General features: G+C 36.7%; 1 protein-coding gene across 1 annotated transcript; it reads right to left on the reverse strand.

Annotated features, from left to right (window-relative positions):
* Positions 1-12,477: 12,477 nt before the first annotated feature.
* LOC146739315 (G2/M phase-specific E3 ubiquitin-protein ligase-like) lies at positions 12,478-16,402 on the reverse strand. Its single transcript, XM_085502694.1, has 3 exons — positions 16,388-16,402; positions 13,352-13,460; positions 12,478-12,725 (listed from the first exon to the last, which is right to left on the reverse strand). Exons 1-3 carry the CDS (start codon positions 16,400-16,402, stop codon positions 12,478-12,480), a joined length of 372 nt encoding a protein of 123 aa, XP_085358820.1.
* Between the last annotated feature and the right edge of the window lie 415 nt (positions 16,403-16,817).

Here is a 16,817-nt window from a genome sequence, read left to right on the forward strand (position 1 = left end):
GTCTTCATTCAGGAGCACTGCATTACCAGGGATGGACATGTTCAAAATACCAATGTAATGTTTTTGTAGCTCAGTTGTTGTATCACATTGTATTACATTTGCCCTTTCCTCCAAGGTTTTCCATTTTAGATGAAAGGCAAAAAATCTGTATCATCTTGTCCAGAGCAGGTAACTTGGCTGACATTGGTGTCACCAATAACTACATCAGAGAACTTCAGTTGGCTATATATAGTATGAAGGCTATCAAACATTCTAAAAATGAGACATGTCAAAATAATGTAGATTAATATATTGTATACAGATAAAATTGTTGGCGGATATCTACTTTGGTTAATATCAGGAATAAAAATTATGGCTTGTCCATCTGTCTCAGACGGGCATTATTTATTTGCGACATGTATTTTAGTAATTGATTGTCCCTGTCATTGGACAGGGAACTTTTATTATGAAGTTATCTCAGCAATTTTCTGTAACTAGATTAAGAACAAGTAATCACAGCTTGTATTTCTAAGAATGCAATCAAGATATTGTTATTATTATTATGGAGGTCATAAAGGAAATATTCCCACAAAACAGTCTTCACGATTGTTTTAACAACTGAGTTATGAAACGGTGAATGAATAGCAGACGTTGATTTACTGGGCCCCCAACATAAGAGGACTATTTTGTTTTCTTATTCATTTTCATCCATTATAAAAACACATGCATCATTGGGTTATTCTACCACATGAACAACAAAATCAACAGAAACAATTAGCACATTTCTAGACACCGAGTCAATGCCAACTTGAAAAAAAAAACATTCCCCCCTTTAAACACAGAAGAATCGTAACCAGAATAATAATGTAAAGATACATACCTTCAACAAGAGAACGACGATCACTGTAACTTTAAAGATGTATCAGGACGAATCGAGGACGAGGAGAGTATGATGATGTGCTGCTGTCTATCACGAGTCAGTGGAATAATACTTTGGATATTCAAATTACGGGATGACACTCTCATTAGGAGGACAATAAGCGACACAATAGACCCCATCAACTCAATGAAAGAATTCGAAGTAAAGATGAAACATTCACGTAATTTCAAAGGACACAGACTACGGTTATTTAACACGACAAATATGACCTTTGACATCGACTATGAGACAAGCAATATAGCGGTAGTAGCCAAAAACTTTCGATATTTTTTTCTATAATGTTTATCTGGCTATAACGGAAAAATAGCGGTAAATTACCGCACTTAGTTTACTTCCTGGCATTAATTGGACTAACTGGAGAGCAGCGATCAGATAAAAATCTTCCAAATGTTGGCGTTATTTTGGCTGCTAATAATGCATTCATGATCTGAAAGGTCATCGATTGTGTGATCTTTTTGTTTTTAACTTTCTTAAACCGAGCGCACACGATCGATTTTCGCTCGCTGTCAACTGATTTTATCGTTGTCAAAACTGCACTATATGACTGTAAAATTGAGAATCCTATTGAATTTTTTACGGTAAATATGGCAATCAACGTTGCATGATTTTAGTACAGTCTCTTGAGTGTGAATGACAGTCATTAATTGTCCATTTCAGAGTCAATCTGATTAAAATCTGATGTAGTGTACGGGCTTTAATTATTTTGGCTATACATTTTTTTTATTACTTTTTTTAATAATGTCTTTTTATGTTATTTTACTTTGATTTTGATTTTAATTCCGTCCTACATACATCTGATCCGACGCCTATGTAAGTCCCGTTTAGATCTCGCGTAAGTAACGGCCAATCACAGCCCCCCCCCCCTTTATACAGGCTGTCGGTTGCTTACTTACGATACTTGCTTACGGTTGCGATACTCTGGGCAATCTTTCTGTACATTATATTTTGCCCACTTGAATAAACCATTAATAGAAAATTGATAGTATATTTTTATTTACAAAAGAAATTCTACAGCATTTTACAATTTTTGTCATTACATTGAATATTTTGTTCACTTCCAACAAATTTGTACACTTCCTGATACATCTTCGCCAGCCAAGGTTTGTTATTCAGTCATCGCTTCAATTTTACATCAAACATTGAGCATAATTATCTAGAATGGAAGCAAAAAAATAAGTAAATCGTAATGATTAGAACACTGTAAACAGCTATAGTAAACAATGCAAACTGATCTTAAATTGTATAACGGACAGCGGCCCACGGCAGTGGAGGATCAAGCAAAATGTATTGGGGGGGGGGGGGGGAGCTTCCCTTAACATTACGGAGCGAAAATCGCAGAGAAGCTATGCGTAATCCAGATGATATGAATCTTCATTCGTTTTGGGGGCCATGCCCCCCCCCCCCCCCTCTGGATACGCCACTGGCCCACGGCATCGACGCCGAAAATTGGAGTAAAAAAATATTTCCTGATCAATTTCGATGTGTTCCAAATAAAAAATATTCTATTCCAGTCCAAATCAGCTCAATTACTTTTCTAAATAGTTATTGTATAATGTACAAAATGTTGATACATTTTGATGAATATTTACAGCTACAAAAATACGGCTTCAATACCATACACGATTTTGGCCCGATCGTCAAAACATCACCCGTCTCCAGGGCAAGCGACTGGAAAAAGACACCGGTGTTCGGTCGAAACAAAATCGTCACTCCCAGGATAACTACCGAAAATAACGATCTAAAGTCGAACCATTCGAGCCACAATATAAACATAAAAAAATGACTTTCGTTGCATTTGACAATGATAAACTTACCGAAAAGCCGTTTCATTCTCGGTCGCTAACTTCGGTATAATCCGCTATTTTATTTGAGTGTGTTTGCCACGTAACTCTGCCCGGTGACGTCATCATGTGCGATATAGAAAGAGGTCTGTGATTCGTTGACTAAAATCGTCGATAGTGGGTCTCGTTGAAATCTCGTTACATAGGCGTCGGGTCAGATGTATGTAGGGCGGAATCAAAATCAAAGTAAAATAATAAAATAAAAAGGCATTAATAACAAAAGTAATAAAAAATAAAATTAAAATAAATTTATAGCCAAAATAATTAAAGCCCGTACACTACATCAGATTTTAATCAGATTGTTTCAGAGTGAACATAAGGGGAATTAAACAAAGCAAGTACACATTTTGCCGGTTTTTTGTTGTTATTCACGGCACTCCAGTGCAATTGTATAGGCGAACAATACCAACTCAAGTTCAATGAAAACGATATGCAAACTAGATATTGGCGACCATCCATTTCTGGCGATGGGAGATTGACGAGCTTGAGCAACAGCATAAAGAATACATAGACCGTATAAAAACTGGGAAGTCGAAGAAACCCTTAAAATATTGTAGAGGATATACTAGAATTGAAAATTTATAAAGAAAATGTTGTAGGTTTGAGAGCATCTGAAAAAGAAAATGCAAAAGTAACGAATGGAAAAGTAAAGTCAGAGCCATACAGTGGAATCTGATTGAATTCAAGTATATCAAAGAGTGTTGTGAAAGTTTCTCAAAAGATGTCACTGCCCTACTAAAGGACATCACTGGTGTTGAAAATTTGGATATTTTGAGTGCAGCCTTGGTGTGCAGTGATTTGGACAACACGACTTTAAGGTTGCCCAATCTCAGAGACGCTCTTGTTTCTATGAAAAAAAGGAGTGACGGGGAAACGTCGTGTTTCTGCAACTCGTGTTTTTGTGTGGATGATGGCTGATGAGTTGCGTCAAATCAAGCCATACGCACTGCCAGTACAATGATTTTCATACAAATCAATTACAGACAACAGAATCAGAAAAGAATGACAAAGTGGTAGAGATACTCAAAGAAAAAAGGGCTTTGAGATTCGAGGTAGGATTTTTCATCTCAAAATAAATTTGAGGGCTTTAAATTTAAAATAATTTTAGGTAAGATATCGTCTGGAATTTCTTGTTTATTTTCTCTTAAGTAATTTTTTTAGGATTGGTGACTGATTGATAGTTTAGTTCCCTGCGAACAACCGGAAGAACTCGCCCCACATTTATCTGGGCCCCACAGAAAGAAGCTAAAGCTGAATTTCAAAAGATCAATGTCGCATCCATGAAGAAAATGTTAAATGTTAAAAGTATGAGACCATTGTTTTATTCTAGTACATGTGTACAAATCATTTTTAACGAATTCTTCCTTTCAATATAAAGCATGAATGTACTACTGATCTGATACTGGAGCGCAAATGTTTCCAATAGGGTACTTAGTGATATTCTCAAATGCCAGTGAAACTCGGGCATTTCTCGCACCAAGAGATGACGTGGATAACCGGATTTGAACTCTGGTACGAATCTCCAGTTTTCATAAAAAATCGTATTCGAATCTTAGGCTAGCTAATTTGGCGTGGTGAGGCGCATACAGACATTTATATCGCCTGGGGGGGGGGGGGGGGGGGGGGGGCTAACTTGTCAAATAAAGATAAAATAATCGGCAATTAAAATGCACTAAAATATATTCGAAAACAACAACGGAAATGTTCGTTTACAGCAACAGAATTCAAAATGCAATGTCTTGTCGACTGCTAAATAACTGACCAGTTCATAACTAAAAGATTCTACCGACTGGATTACAAGCTGGTTCAAAGGTGCGCTGTGAACAATTCAGTAACAACGCAGACAATGATTCTGGTTTGCACGGCGACTTTCCCTCAGTAGCAGTACAACAACATTGTTTAGTCCGACAAAGCTGTTCTCGCGCAGTTTACAGAAAAAGTCCTCGCAGTAGATGTCCTTCCCACTATCATCCCTGGTAGAGCCAATTTTCCTGCTCATGGTGCATAATTAGGACTCAATATCACAACCATCTTCACATTGTCCCCAGACCACTCGTACCATGATACCTCACTCATGCATGACCCTTGACAAGGTATCCACTGTTATCACATTTTGTTTTGATGTTACTTCATACTTCTCATGTGCAGCTAAACTCCCGTGACGAATGTTGGTATGCTACCCACTGTTGTATTATGGGATTTTTAGTCTCGAGGCTAAAACTAACTCGGTCATTTTTCAGGCAAAACTCATACACGCCATCCTTGATTTCACGCAAATTAAACTATTCACAATGGACTTTCGACAAAATATAGGAGACAATACAACTTTAATGTGGCACGTCTCCTGGTATTAATTGAATTCAAGTTGGAACAAAATTTACAATGTCAGTATGTCCACTTTTGCATCTACTGCATCCAATGTACAAGAAATTAGTTATGTAAATAAAAATGGACTTCCACATAACATAAAACCACAGGATCTTATTTATGTTATGTTTGCTGGTCAATTTGCATCTCAGTCTGGGCATACCTTGTTAACTAACAAGTGCACTCAAATTTTCAGATCCAATTGAGTGAACTGCATGCAAATTCCACTCCCTCCCTCCCTCCATGAATGCAAGTTGTGAACATAACCAAGCCTATATTTTTCACTACAGTGCTAACAAACACAAAGCTAGAAAGTGTACCTTAAGATATTTTTGTTATGACAAATACTGTAGCAAGAAACCAGGGTAGTCAGAAATAAGATGAAATGCATGTCTAGTTTGGGAAAGTCTGTTAATTCTATATAATTTGTTACTTTGCACCATAGTGAAAGACGTGGTATCTGAACCTAATAAAATTATCTTGTACTGCATGCTTTCACAATAAGCTTGGCCCATTCACCTTTTTTTTCAATCATAATCGAAGCAAAATAATAGTTATCTTCTTCTCTACACATCCTATAGTTCTCCACTCATTTTTACCAATACTTGAAACATAAAATCATTGACATCATATTCGTTATTTGGTTCCAGTAAGAGTCGTACTGCAATATCCTTAAAATGTTCACTGTTGTAGCTCTTCAAGTGTATATTGATATTATTTTTGTTTTAAAACGCTTATCACCTTGAATGGAATCATGTGTTTAATTTCATCCGAGTCAGAATCAGACACAGTTGTCTTTATCTCTGGAGATATCTAAAGCAACTTCACTGACCAAACCTCGTATTTTGCAATGTGAACGGTACTTTCTCCCATTCAACAAAATCAGGAAACTCTTCATCAAAACAATTCTACAATAAAATTAAATAAAACTGTCATTAATTCACAATGTTATTAGTTTATGCATTGGAAAAGTTTGCACATTACAAAATGGCATTCAAAACTTCATAATTACACATTCTAAATTATCAGATTTCCTTGTTTATTGTACGACAAAGACTCATTTTCAATACAAAAAATAGTTCAAAAATTAAAAAAATTGTGGCAAATTAGGTCTGACCCTGGTCTTACTGTTTCATTTCATGAATTTTCACAGGTGAAACTGTAAATACTTGTAAAAAAAAAAAAATGCAAAAACGTGCCTTCGAAATCTGGGAGTACAAAGTTGTACCACAGGGAGCCCAGACTGGTTACGAACCAGTTGAGCAATGCTAACCGAGTCGTGACCTCGATGTGGTTCGTAACCAGTCTTGTGATTGGTTGTTGACAAATGCTGAACAGATCACGCCTCCAACTGTGCCGTGCGTTCGAGCAAACCGTTATGAATTCCTAAATGGAGTAAATTTGTGTAGTTTTCTTGATTTATTCTGCAGATATCGGTAAAATGTAGGTAAGGCTTTGGCGAAATTTGAAGGAGCAACTAATATTCTTCAACCTGGTATTTTTTTTAGATTTAATTTTTCATTCTTTTCGTCTGTTTTTTCGAGTTTAAAAAATGTTAGCTGGCTGGAGCCTTCATCCCTTGTCTATTTCTTACACTAGATACCAGCCGATACCCCCCCCCCCGCTCATAGGGAGTGCGTACAGTTGATCATAGTTCCTGGGCTCCCTGTGGTTGTACATGGGGATAGGATCGTGAAAATATTTAAACTAAAACATGTAACAATAATAATAATAATTGCAGCTACTTAAAATTCATGCGATATAGATATTATAGACAAGTACTATAAAAAACTACAGTTTAGCGAAGTGGACGGGTGTAACGTTAAAATCGAATGCCTGACAAAACAATTGTCGCTATTTTGAAATTATTAGTATTGTGAACGAGACTACGAGAGAGTGTCAAAAATCATAATACTTGGAATTGTACTTGCCTCTATCTACTGAAAATGATTAGCTTTGATCCAAAACGGAACTTCCATGCTCTGGACTACTAGAGTGTGGGCGTTCTTCAGTTAAACCTCGCCGGTTGATATATGGTCGGTAAAACAATCCAACTCGACGATGTTCGACGATATGCGCATGTACCGGAAGTGATCAGAACAAAGATTTATTCAGAAATGTCCAGCTCCGACAGCGCCATCACATGCGATTTCCCCTCTGGCCGAGCTCATGAAAAGCAGGACTAGCAATAGTTTCTGGCGCATTTCCAAATTACCAATCAGTTACAGTGTACAGTAAGGAGCGGCTCTCCATGGGAAACTGGACAAATGTCTGTTTTCCGTGTCTTTTTAAACCGTTATAAAAACAATAGGCTGGTAGGAAAGTTCAAATTTGCATTTGTATTACATTAAGATCGTGAAATAAATCTTGAAATCCAGTTATGTGCCCCTTCAAGTCAATAGCCTGAGATGGGACGGGTGCAAAGACTGATTTTACAGCTGTACACTGTTGTGGACAGGGGGGGGGGGGGGGGGGGGTTGGCACGAGAGGGCGCCATCTGATCTGAATGGAACGTTTCGACGTCAGTCGTCCGTTGCCCATCGTCAAGCAACAACGTCCCGTTTACGAACAGATAAAATAATTTCAGCCATTCCTTTACAGAATACTCCTCAACAAAACTTAGAAACATGTCATAGACAAATACAGGCTCAAAAATTATGTCTATTTCAAAACAATTCAACCGACAACCAGTTTGACGCCACAATTTCGTGCTGGAGCCCGAGTTCTACGCGTGATTTTATTGCGTTCAAATCTGTTCCATTTCAAACTGCGCATGCACACACACTGTTGTTCCTTGAAATGCATACTAATTAGGTAACTAATCACTGAGCAATTTTGAGCAATAGTACTATAGTGAAATATAAACGTGCCTCTGCTATGGAAGGCCAAGTGTTGCAATATTCATTAAAAATATTTATGTGCGAGAATTTAAATTTATATTTATGAATTACATATTTGTATTCATAAAACCTTTATTTATATTCTTGAAATCTCTATTTGTATTCGTGAAATCTCTATTTGTATTCGTGAAATCTCTATTTGTATTCGTGAAATTACATTTTCTATTTCTACTGGAAATTTTTATTTGTGTTCATAAACCTACATTTGTATTCGTAAAATCTCTGTTTGTATAAGTGAAATCTCTATTTATATTCATGAAATCTCATTTGTATTCGTGAAATTACATTTTCTATTTCTACTGTAAATTTTTATTTGTGTTCATAAACCTACATTTGTATTCGTAAAATCTCTGTTTATATTCAAGAAATCTCTATTTGTATTCGTGAAACTACTTATTTTTCATTTCTAACAAAATCTCCATTTGTGTTTGTAAAATGCCCATTTCTATTCGTTAAACTTTCATTTGTACTTGTAAAATCGCCATTCACTTACTCGTGTCTTGTAAGTGTGGAGGCGCTACTACTGCTTGTAATAAAGATGGCAGAAGATCACGAGACACTGACCGCAGATGCATGGATCGCTTTCTTTAATCATATTGCCGATTTACTGAATTTATGCGACCATCATTTTGAGAGTGAGGACGTTGTGTTTGTGCGGTATGTTATTGAACGTCTAAATCGATGTTTGAGAACAGTTTTGTTTATATATGACAGTGGTATCGATAACACTGATTTGCATTCACGCATTGACACTCTCGTCTACTGTTTACGATACTTAAAAGACATCTGGAATGAACGTCTTCTGCATTTATCAACCCAACGACGATGTACAATACCAGCACTGATTGGGGAACGGCAGTTAATTAAATCAAACTCGCCTGGACGTCCCAGGGTTTATATAGGTTTGGAACAGGTAGAGTTTCTTTTATAAGCTGGTTTTACATATACAATTATTTCAGCGATGTTACTTGTAAACAGAACAACACTGGCGGAATATCCGCCGAGCAGGTGTAGAATTTACACGGTATACTACTTTGAGTGATGGTCGTCTTGATGAAATTGTCGCTGAAATTTATCACAATCATCCACATACTGGTGTTGTTATGATGCTGGGACATTTAAAATCAAGGGGCTTAGCAGTGCAGCGTCATAGAGTAAGATCAGCTTTGCACAGAATTGATCCTGCCAATTCTGCTCTTCGATGGGGTTTAGTGGCACAACGTAGGATTTATTCTGTACCTGGTCCAAATAATTTATGGCACATAGATGGCCATCATGCTTTAATACGATGGAGAATAGTGACTTGCCATTGATGGATATAGCAGATTAATTGTATATTTGCATTGTTCTACCAATAACAGAGCAATAACTGTAGCGGATTTGTTTGTGGGCGCTGTAGACCAATATGGTCTTCCATCAAGAGTTTGTGCTGACAACGGTACAGAGAATGTTCGTGTATCTGACTTTATGGAAACACAAAGAGGACCAAACAGAGGAAGTTTTATTGCTGGACGCTCTGTTCATAATTCTCGAATCGAACGCCTATGGAGAGATGTGTACTATGCTGTCATACAAACATTCTATGCATTGTTTTATCATATGGAGACACAAAATAATCTAGATGTGGATAGTGAAGTGGATCTGTTTTGTTTGCACTTTGTTTTTGTCCCTAGAATCAACAGTGCACTGGAGAATTTACAGCTGCCTTCAATAGGCATGGTCTGCGAACGGAAGGAGGTTAGTCCCCACTACAAATCTGGTTAAATGGCATGATTGATGTAAATAATCAAGATCAAACAGCAGTACAAGATGTGATAGCAAGAGCACCACTGTCTAGATTATCTTGGATATGGGATAGATCCACAGGCACCAGTTCCAGATGAAGACGAGTACAACATCACATTACCAGAAGTGTTATTACCATTGCCGAATGATAAACTTGATGTTTTAACTCAAACTATCAACCCATTAGAGGAAAGCAATGATTATGGCATTTCAATCTACATTTTAACAAGAGAGCGTTTGTACAGTTTGCTGGAAAATACACTTCGCCAATAAGCGGAGATTGACACCTGTACATGCATCAAAATATATGGTAGCAACACCTTAATAATATGCAAAGGCATTTTGGTGAATTTGTGTTCCAATAAAAACCACCCCATTGCAACATAGTAATGTTATTTGTGTTACATCTGGATCTTGGTAGTAGCCACTAAGGATGTTTGGTAAGAACTGTAGAATAAAGTACTTAAACCTTATGAGAAGCAGTTTTCTTTTATTCACTAGATAACAGAAAACATAATATCCCGACAATATTGAGGCAAAAACAAGTTTAAAGAACTATACACACATTAGATCATGTAGCTATGAGAACTACTCAATAAATTTTACATTCAGACTCCATACTACACAACTGACACTGCAATTTAATAGACATCAGTGGTACACAAAAAATAGCTTGTTCAATCCCAAATAAACATTGTAAGCAGGAATCAAAGTGTTCACACAATTGCATGAATAATAGTGACTTAAACTTGGAAAGAAGTATAGCATTCATACCACTTAATGGTGAAATATATCAGGCCAATGAATACTAATTTCACTGTTCTAACATCCGAACTATCACTTACATAGTCTACTCAACTGTAATTTACCTACACTATATCAACATGACAATGTAACAAAAACAGAATTTTACCCATGACTCATTGCAATTGATTATATAACAAATTAGAAGTACAGAGTTGAAGTAAAAGTGAGTTCCCAAAATTTAAACATCTCATAACTATAATCAACAATCGCTATGCATGTTTCTGGACACCTAAAATACATTAAGTAATGCAATATCTGTCAATCAAACATGATTCTTGAAAAGATTGTAAGCTTGTGCCTCAATGAACGTCTGCTTGAATACAGCTAATATGAACACAGGAACAACACCCTTACACGAGTAAATGCTTTTCATTGTGTGAATTGACCTACTTCTCCAATGCAATGGAGCTGGTTGAAAAGAGCTGAAAAAATAATATAAATTAAATATATATAATAAAATATAATTTGAATTTAAATCACAGGGATTTTAAGCTATATCTAACCTATAAAATTCTTGGCAAATTAAACCAAAAATTACATGAAACGTTTACATCAATGTTTATCTCTACCAAATTTGGTCCAACTTGAAAAAGCTGTTCAGCAAATATTATATTTCAGGCTCAGGTCTGCCATTTACCCCAACGTATATAATATATATTTCTTCAAATAATACTTTGTGTACTGTACTAATCCAAAGATTCATTATAGAATAATATAAAATGAATTGCAGGAAAGTTCCCAAAAAAAGTGCAGTAATATAAGCAAAACAAGAAAGTCATCAGAGATGGCAGATCCACCAACATTGACACTTGACTTTGTGAAGTGATTGAAGTGTTGGGTAAGAAATCATTAAATAGCATATGAATTATAGCTTTGAGCAAATGAATTCACTTGGGAAGTGCTTAGTACAAATTATTATTATACATCATCTGTCACTGTAACGCCATAAGTTCCAGCACCCCGTAATTCCATCCTACCATATTAGGAAATGCAAATTCAAAATATGGAATGATTACGCACGTAAGCATACTCTGATAGTAAAAACAAACATGGCTGCCACCAGTGGTTGACCGGACTCCACAAAAAAAAGTTCTCTGATTCTGTTCTAAATATTTTGGATTTTGGCATTCTCATGATGTACCCTTGAAGAAAAAGATGTATAATAAGTAATTGAAAATGACACAGTTCCTGTTAAAATGTTGAAAGTTCTCTTTGTGCTCGTCATATTGAAGCGAAGGGGTTGCCATGAGCATGTTCTTGAAACTTGAGTCCCAAGTGGCACATACAACTTTTTTTCACAAATATAAGGCCTAAACTTGCAGCACAAATAAATACTAATGTGAACTTTGCCTCATTTCTTCCAATTCCAACCAGTAATTCCTTTTATTTTCATCCTGTCGATGAGCTTGAGTCGAAACTTGAGTCCCAAGTGGCATATACAACAGATTGTTTATTTACATCAAACTCGATAGGGATTGGAAATACAGCAATTGCAACTCTTTGTAATTGTATTGTTAGTTCTGGACTAAAGTGGCTAATAGACCCTTTCTACAAGTCAAGCACCCTCTTGTGTTGAATAATATGGTGAAGGCAGTGTCCTCAAATTTGCAGTTTTAATAAATAACAGTTCAAAATAATGTGTTTAGTAAGCTAGGCCCGATTAAAAAATGTCTAAGCATGTTCAAGTTATCACATTTTAAACAAATAATAAGAATTATAAGTCCTTGTTTTCGAACTTCGTTGAAACAGAGACTAATTGAGAGTTATTGAGAGAAACAGAGAGTTATTGTAACAAGAAAAAGTTAACAACAAATAGATGGTACAAACAAGTTAAAAACAGAATGAGCAACATCATACTTTACACACGACCAAATCCTGGGCTGTTCAAAATTACAAACTCCATTGAGTTTTTGAATATTTCATATGACTTGACTACAGGTATATGCAACACATTGCCACATGTGTTTGCAACTGGTAAATTCATATTATTGTCTTCACCAATTAAAAATTCTAAACTTGGAGATGGAATAAATCCAAGAGGAGGAATACTCTCCAAACCGGTGGCAAACACCATAATGTCTTTGAGAGTTACTTCTACTTCATTTTCTATAAACAAAATTATATATTGTTTATGGGTTAAAAAACATGGAAATTATGATAAATGTGATTTTTCATGCAAAGTCTTGTGCTTCTGAATGCGGCAAATATCGCAGTGTTAAGGAACTTTAAAACATATGCAGACAAAACTGCACTAAATAGCTGAATGACTAATGACAATTTACATATTTCCCTTGAATCGGAAAGATACACAACTGTTACCTACACAGTACAATTGCTCATATGGAATTAGTTCCTGTCCTGTATTCATACGTGTATAAAGTCTAAACTCAGTCGGTGTTGTTATCAGCCGCCATGTTTCTTTAAATACTTGCAATGAATGGAACTCCAGAGCGAGGCAAACATTAAGAGTGTGCTTTTAAAGAGGCGTTATTGTCCACTGGCACATGCTAAAAACGTTTCTGTAAAAATGATGTGCCAGTCGAGACTTGCCATTTTAGGACATCTTAAACTGATTGGGTGTGGCACAGCTTATTTTGTTCATGTGTGTTAAATTCAACGCCGGCTTACTTATTAAGTTGGACACCAAACCAGCTTTTTTGCACACATGTGAACATGGCACTAAGTCATCTCAAATGAACAGAAAGCGAACAGAAAATGTATACAATATATACCTTCAACATCAACTAGATAGTCTCGCCAGAAACTAACTACTGCCAATTCCTCAGTTCTTTTATTAGAACCTTCTGGACTAATGGTAACAGCAAATAATTCTTCTACATACTTAGAAGTTAATTTTAATATAAACGCTTACAGTATAGATGTATGTCAAAACAGACTATCTGGTAGACTGTGCCACTGTACTGCAAAACATGAAAGACAGAAGAAACAAGTCATTGTCAATGACACGTCCCCGTTCCGTTCATATTTGAGTGACATAGTGTGTTTGTTACGGTAGTTCTCTTTTTTGGAGTGTGTGGTGGCCCTGAAAAGGGCCGTTTTGTTTGTGTTTTTACGTAAAAACTCATTGGAAGAGCATCGCCAGGCGATGGACGCGGGGCTCTTTGGCAACGACCAAAAACGTATCCGTGTCCAGCCATTGGTTGGCCACGTAGAGGTCAAAATACGCGTTCTATTTTTACGCGTTAAGTTTGGCTCTTTCGTTTCACCCCCTCCGGAATGTTCTACTTTCGCAGCCTAATCGCAGGTTTTTCGAAAAACGTCGAAAAAACACAAGAATTAGTGGAAATGTTTCTATTTGGGGCGGATTATTGATAGAGGATAATGTCTTTATTACAAAAATGCTGAAAAACCGTGAATTTTTGCCTTAGTTATTTTTTTATCGGCGAAAAACTGCGAACTCGACAAATTTGGTTGCACAACTTCCCTCTATCATATACACCCAGTGACACCGATGCCAGCCGTGACTGTGAACGGGAGCGAGCACTTTTGAGACATTGCTACTTTCTTTCCATTCCTCATCACAGCTATGGCATTACGGTCATGTGGATTATTTTTCTGTCGTTGAAGAAAACACATTTTGCCGACCTCAAGTCCATTACGATAACCATAATGAGGCATGCCGACGATGGGAACTTGTTGCATCATAATTTTGTCTTGTGTGTGGGTGCGTGAATAAATCATGTTAATGAGGTCGACCAGAGTTTATTTTCAGTCTGTTTTTTTATGTATCGCCATTTGGATATGTTTATGTATTCACAATAGTTTGTAAACATTTCACATCAGTAATAAAAGTTTTTTTGTTTCATAACCCTGTCTGCTATTCTTCAGTAATTACGATGCGATGTATCAATACGTGTGAACAAAATTATGCTAATGAGGTCATCGCCTTCTTGGATTACAAGCGGTAGTTTTTCCCGGCCGTTTCGACTTGCACTGATCACGGTTACTAAAAATGTAACCGTGCATTGATTACAATATTTACCATAGTTTGTAGTCAATTTCAGTGAGTAATACAACTTCATTCGCTGACATAAAACAAGTTTTATTCTTGAAATTCGACCATGTGTCTTAGTGTTACCACATATCTTGACCGAGTGCTCACGTTTATTGAAACCTCGCATAAATCAAGAAATAAGTACGTGTACAAAGTGTACGAAAGCATTCCTTTATTTGACCTTATCATACGATCACAAAAACAACTTTTTAAAATATTTTTTGGGGTGGTCCTCAGGTAAGCGCCCACTCCCATTTTTTCCCGATTTTGTACGTTCAGGCCCCTGGGCGCGTGCCCGAGGTAATACGGTACATTCAAAGCAGATCATGACCGAAATGCACCTGCATATGTACAACACATTGTTCTAAATCTGAACAAAATCCATCCATGCATGACTGAGATCAGGTTCCGGAATTGTGAAAATACGTGATTTTGATGCATTTTCGGCCTTAAAATGGCCATCATTCAGCTATTGTTAAGCGGATCATGAAACAAATGCACATATCTATTTGTGACATGATGTACCATGTGTGTGTGAAGTTTGAACTTGATCAATCCAGACATGTCTTGGATACGGATCCAGAACTGAATTCTTTAACAAAATGGCCGCCAGTCGGCCATTTCGAACTTGATGCGAAAAAAAAAGACGTGCATCAAGGTCCTATTATGTTTAATGTATGTACCAAATTTGAACAAAATCCATCCATGCATAACTGAGATACGGGTCCGGAATGGTGAAAATGTGCGATTTCAATGCATTTTCGGCCTTAAAGCGGCCCCCATTTGGCTATCGTTAATGAGATAATGAAACAAATGCACATACATATTTGTGACATGATGTACCTTGTGTGTGTGAAGTTTGAACTTGATCAATCCAGACATGTCTCGGATACGGATCCAGAACTGAATTCTTTAAAACAAAATGGCCGCCAGTCGGCCATTTCGAACTTGATCCGAAAAAAAAAAGACGTGCATCAAGGTCCTATTATGTTTAATGTATGTACCAAATTTGAACAAAATCCATCCATGCATAACTGAGATACGGGTCCGGAATGGTGAAAATGTGCGATTTCAATGCATTTTCGGCCTTAAAGCGGCCCCCATTTGGCTATCATTAATGAGATCATGAAACAAATGCACATACATATTTGTGACATGATGTACCTTGTGTGTGTGAAGTTTGAACTTGATCAATCCAGACATGTCTCAGATACGGATCCAGAACTGAATTCTTTAAAACAAAATGGCCGCCAGTCGGCCATTTCGAACTTGATCCGAAAAAAAAAATGACGTGCATCAAGGTCCTATTATGTTAAATGTATGTACCAAATTTGAATGATATCCGTCCATTCATAACTGTGATCCGGGTCCGGAATGGTGAAAATGTGCGATTTCAATGCATTTTCGGCCTTAAAATGGCCGCTATTCGGCTATCGTTAATCAGATCATGAAAAAAATGCATGTGCATATGTCCCATATAATGTGTGATGTATGAGTGAAGTTTGAACTTAATCGGTCCATGCATGTTCGAGATACAGGTGATCACGGACGCACGGACGCACGCACACAGGGCAAAACATAAGTCCCTGTTTTCGGACTGCATCCGAACGAGGACTAAAAAGTATATTCGCTGGATTTTATATTCAGAGTCATTCCTTCAGCAAAAAATGAAAATTAATTCTAAGCGAAAATAAAGTATTTTACAATATAGTTACTAAAAATACTATTTTTCTAGATATCAATGGATTTCTACCTGCACGTTTGGCATATGAGATGGTTTGGGAGGCTACAGCAAATCTTGAAGGTGGTATTGGCAAGAATATTGCTTTAGATCTGGTCAATGAGTTTTTGAACAATGACTTTAAACGTAAGCACAATTGTTTAATAGCAAACTTATAAATCCATACTGCTAAATTTTCAAATTTTTTACCAAACTGCTAAAAATATTCCTATTCTATAGTATAACTATATATAATAATATACTTTTCTTCTGTTAATAGAAAACCTCAAACATTCAAAAGGACAGTATACTGTTGCACGGTGCAGTCAAATTGTCGGTAGTTTAGGCAAATCTTTACAGAAGGTATACATGGTGGAGGTGATGGATAAGTATATACCAAAGTCAAAGACAACTGCAGGGGATTACAGAAAAGATGTTAAGAGATTTGTCAGTGAATACAAGC

Source organism: Saccoglossus kowalevskii, chromosome 8 (assembly GCF_978046115.1).
Source record: "Saccoglossus kowalevskii chromosome 8, keSacKowa6.1, whole genome shotgun sequence".
In the NCBI taxonomy this organism is placed as follows: domain Eukaryota; kingdom Metazoa; phylum Hemichordata; class Enteropneusta; family Harrimaniidae; genus Saccoglossus; species Saccoglossus kowalevskii.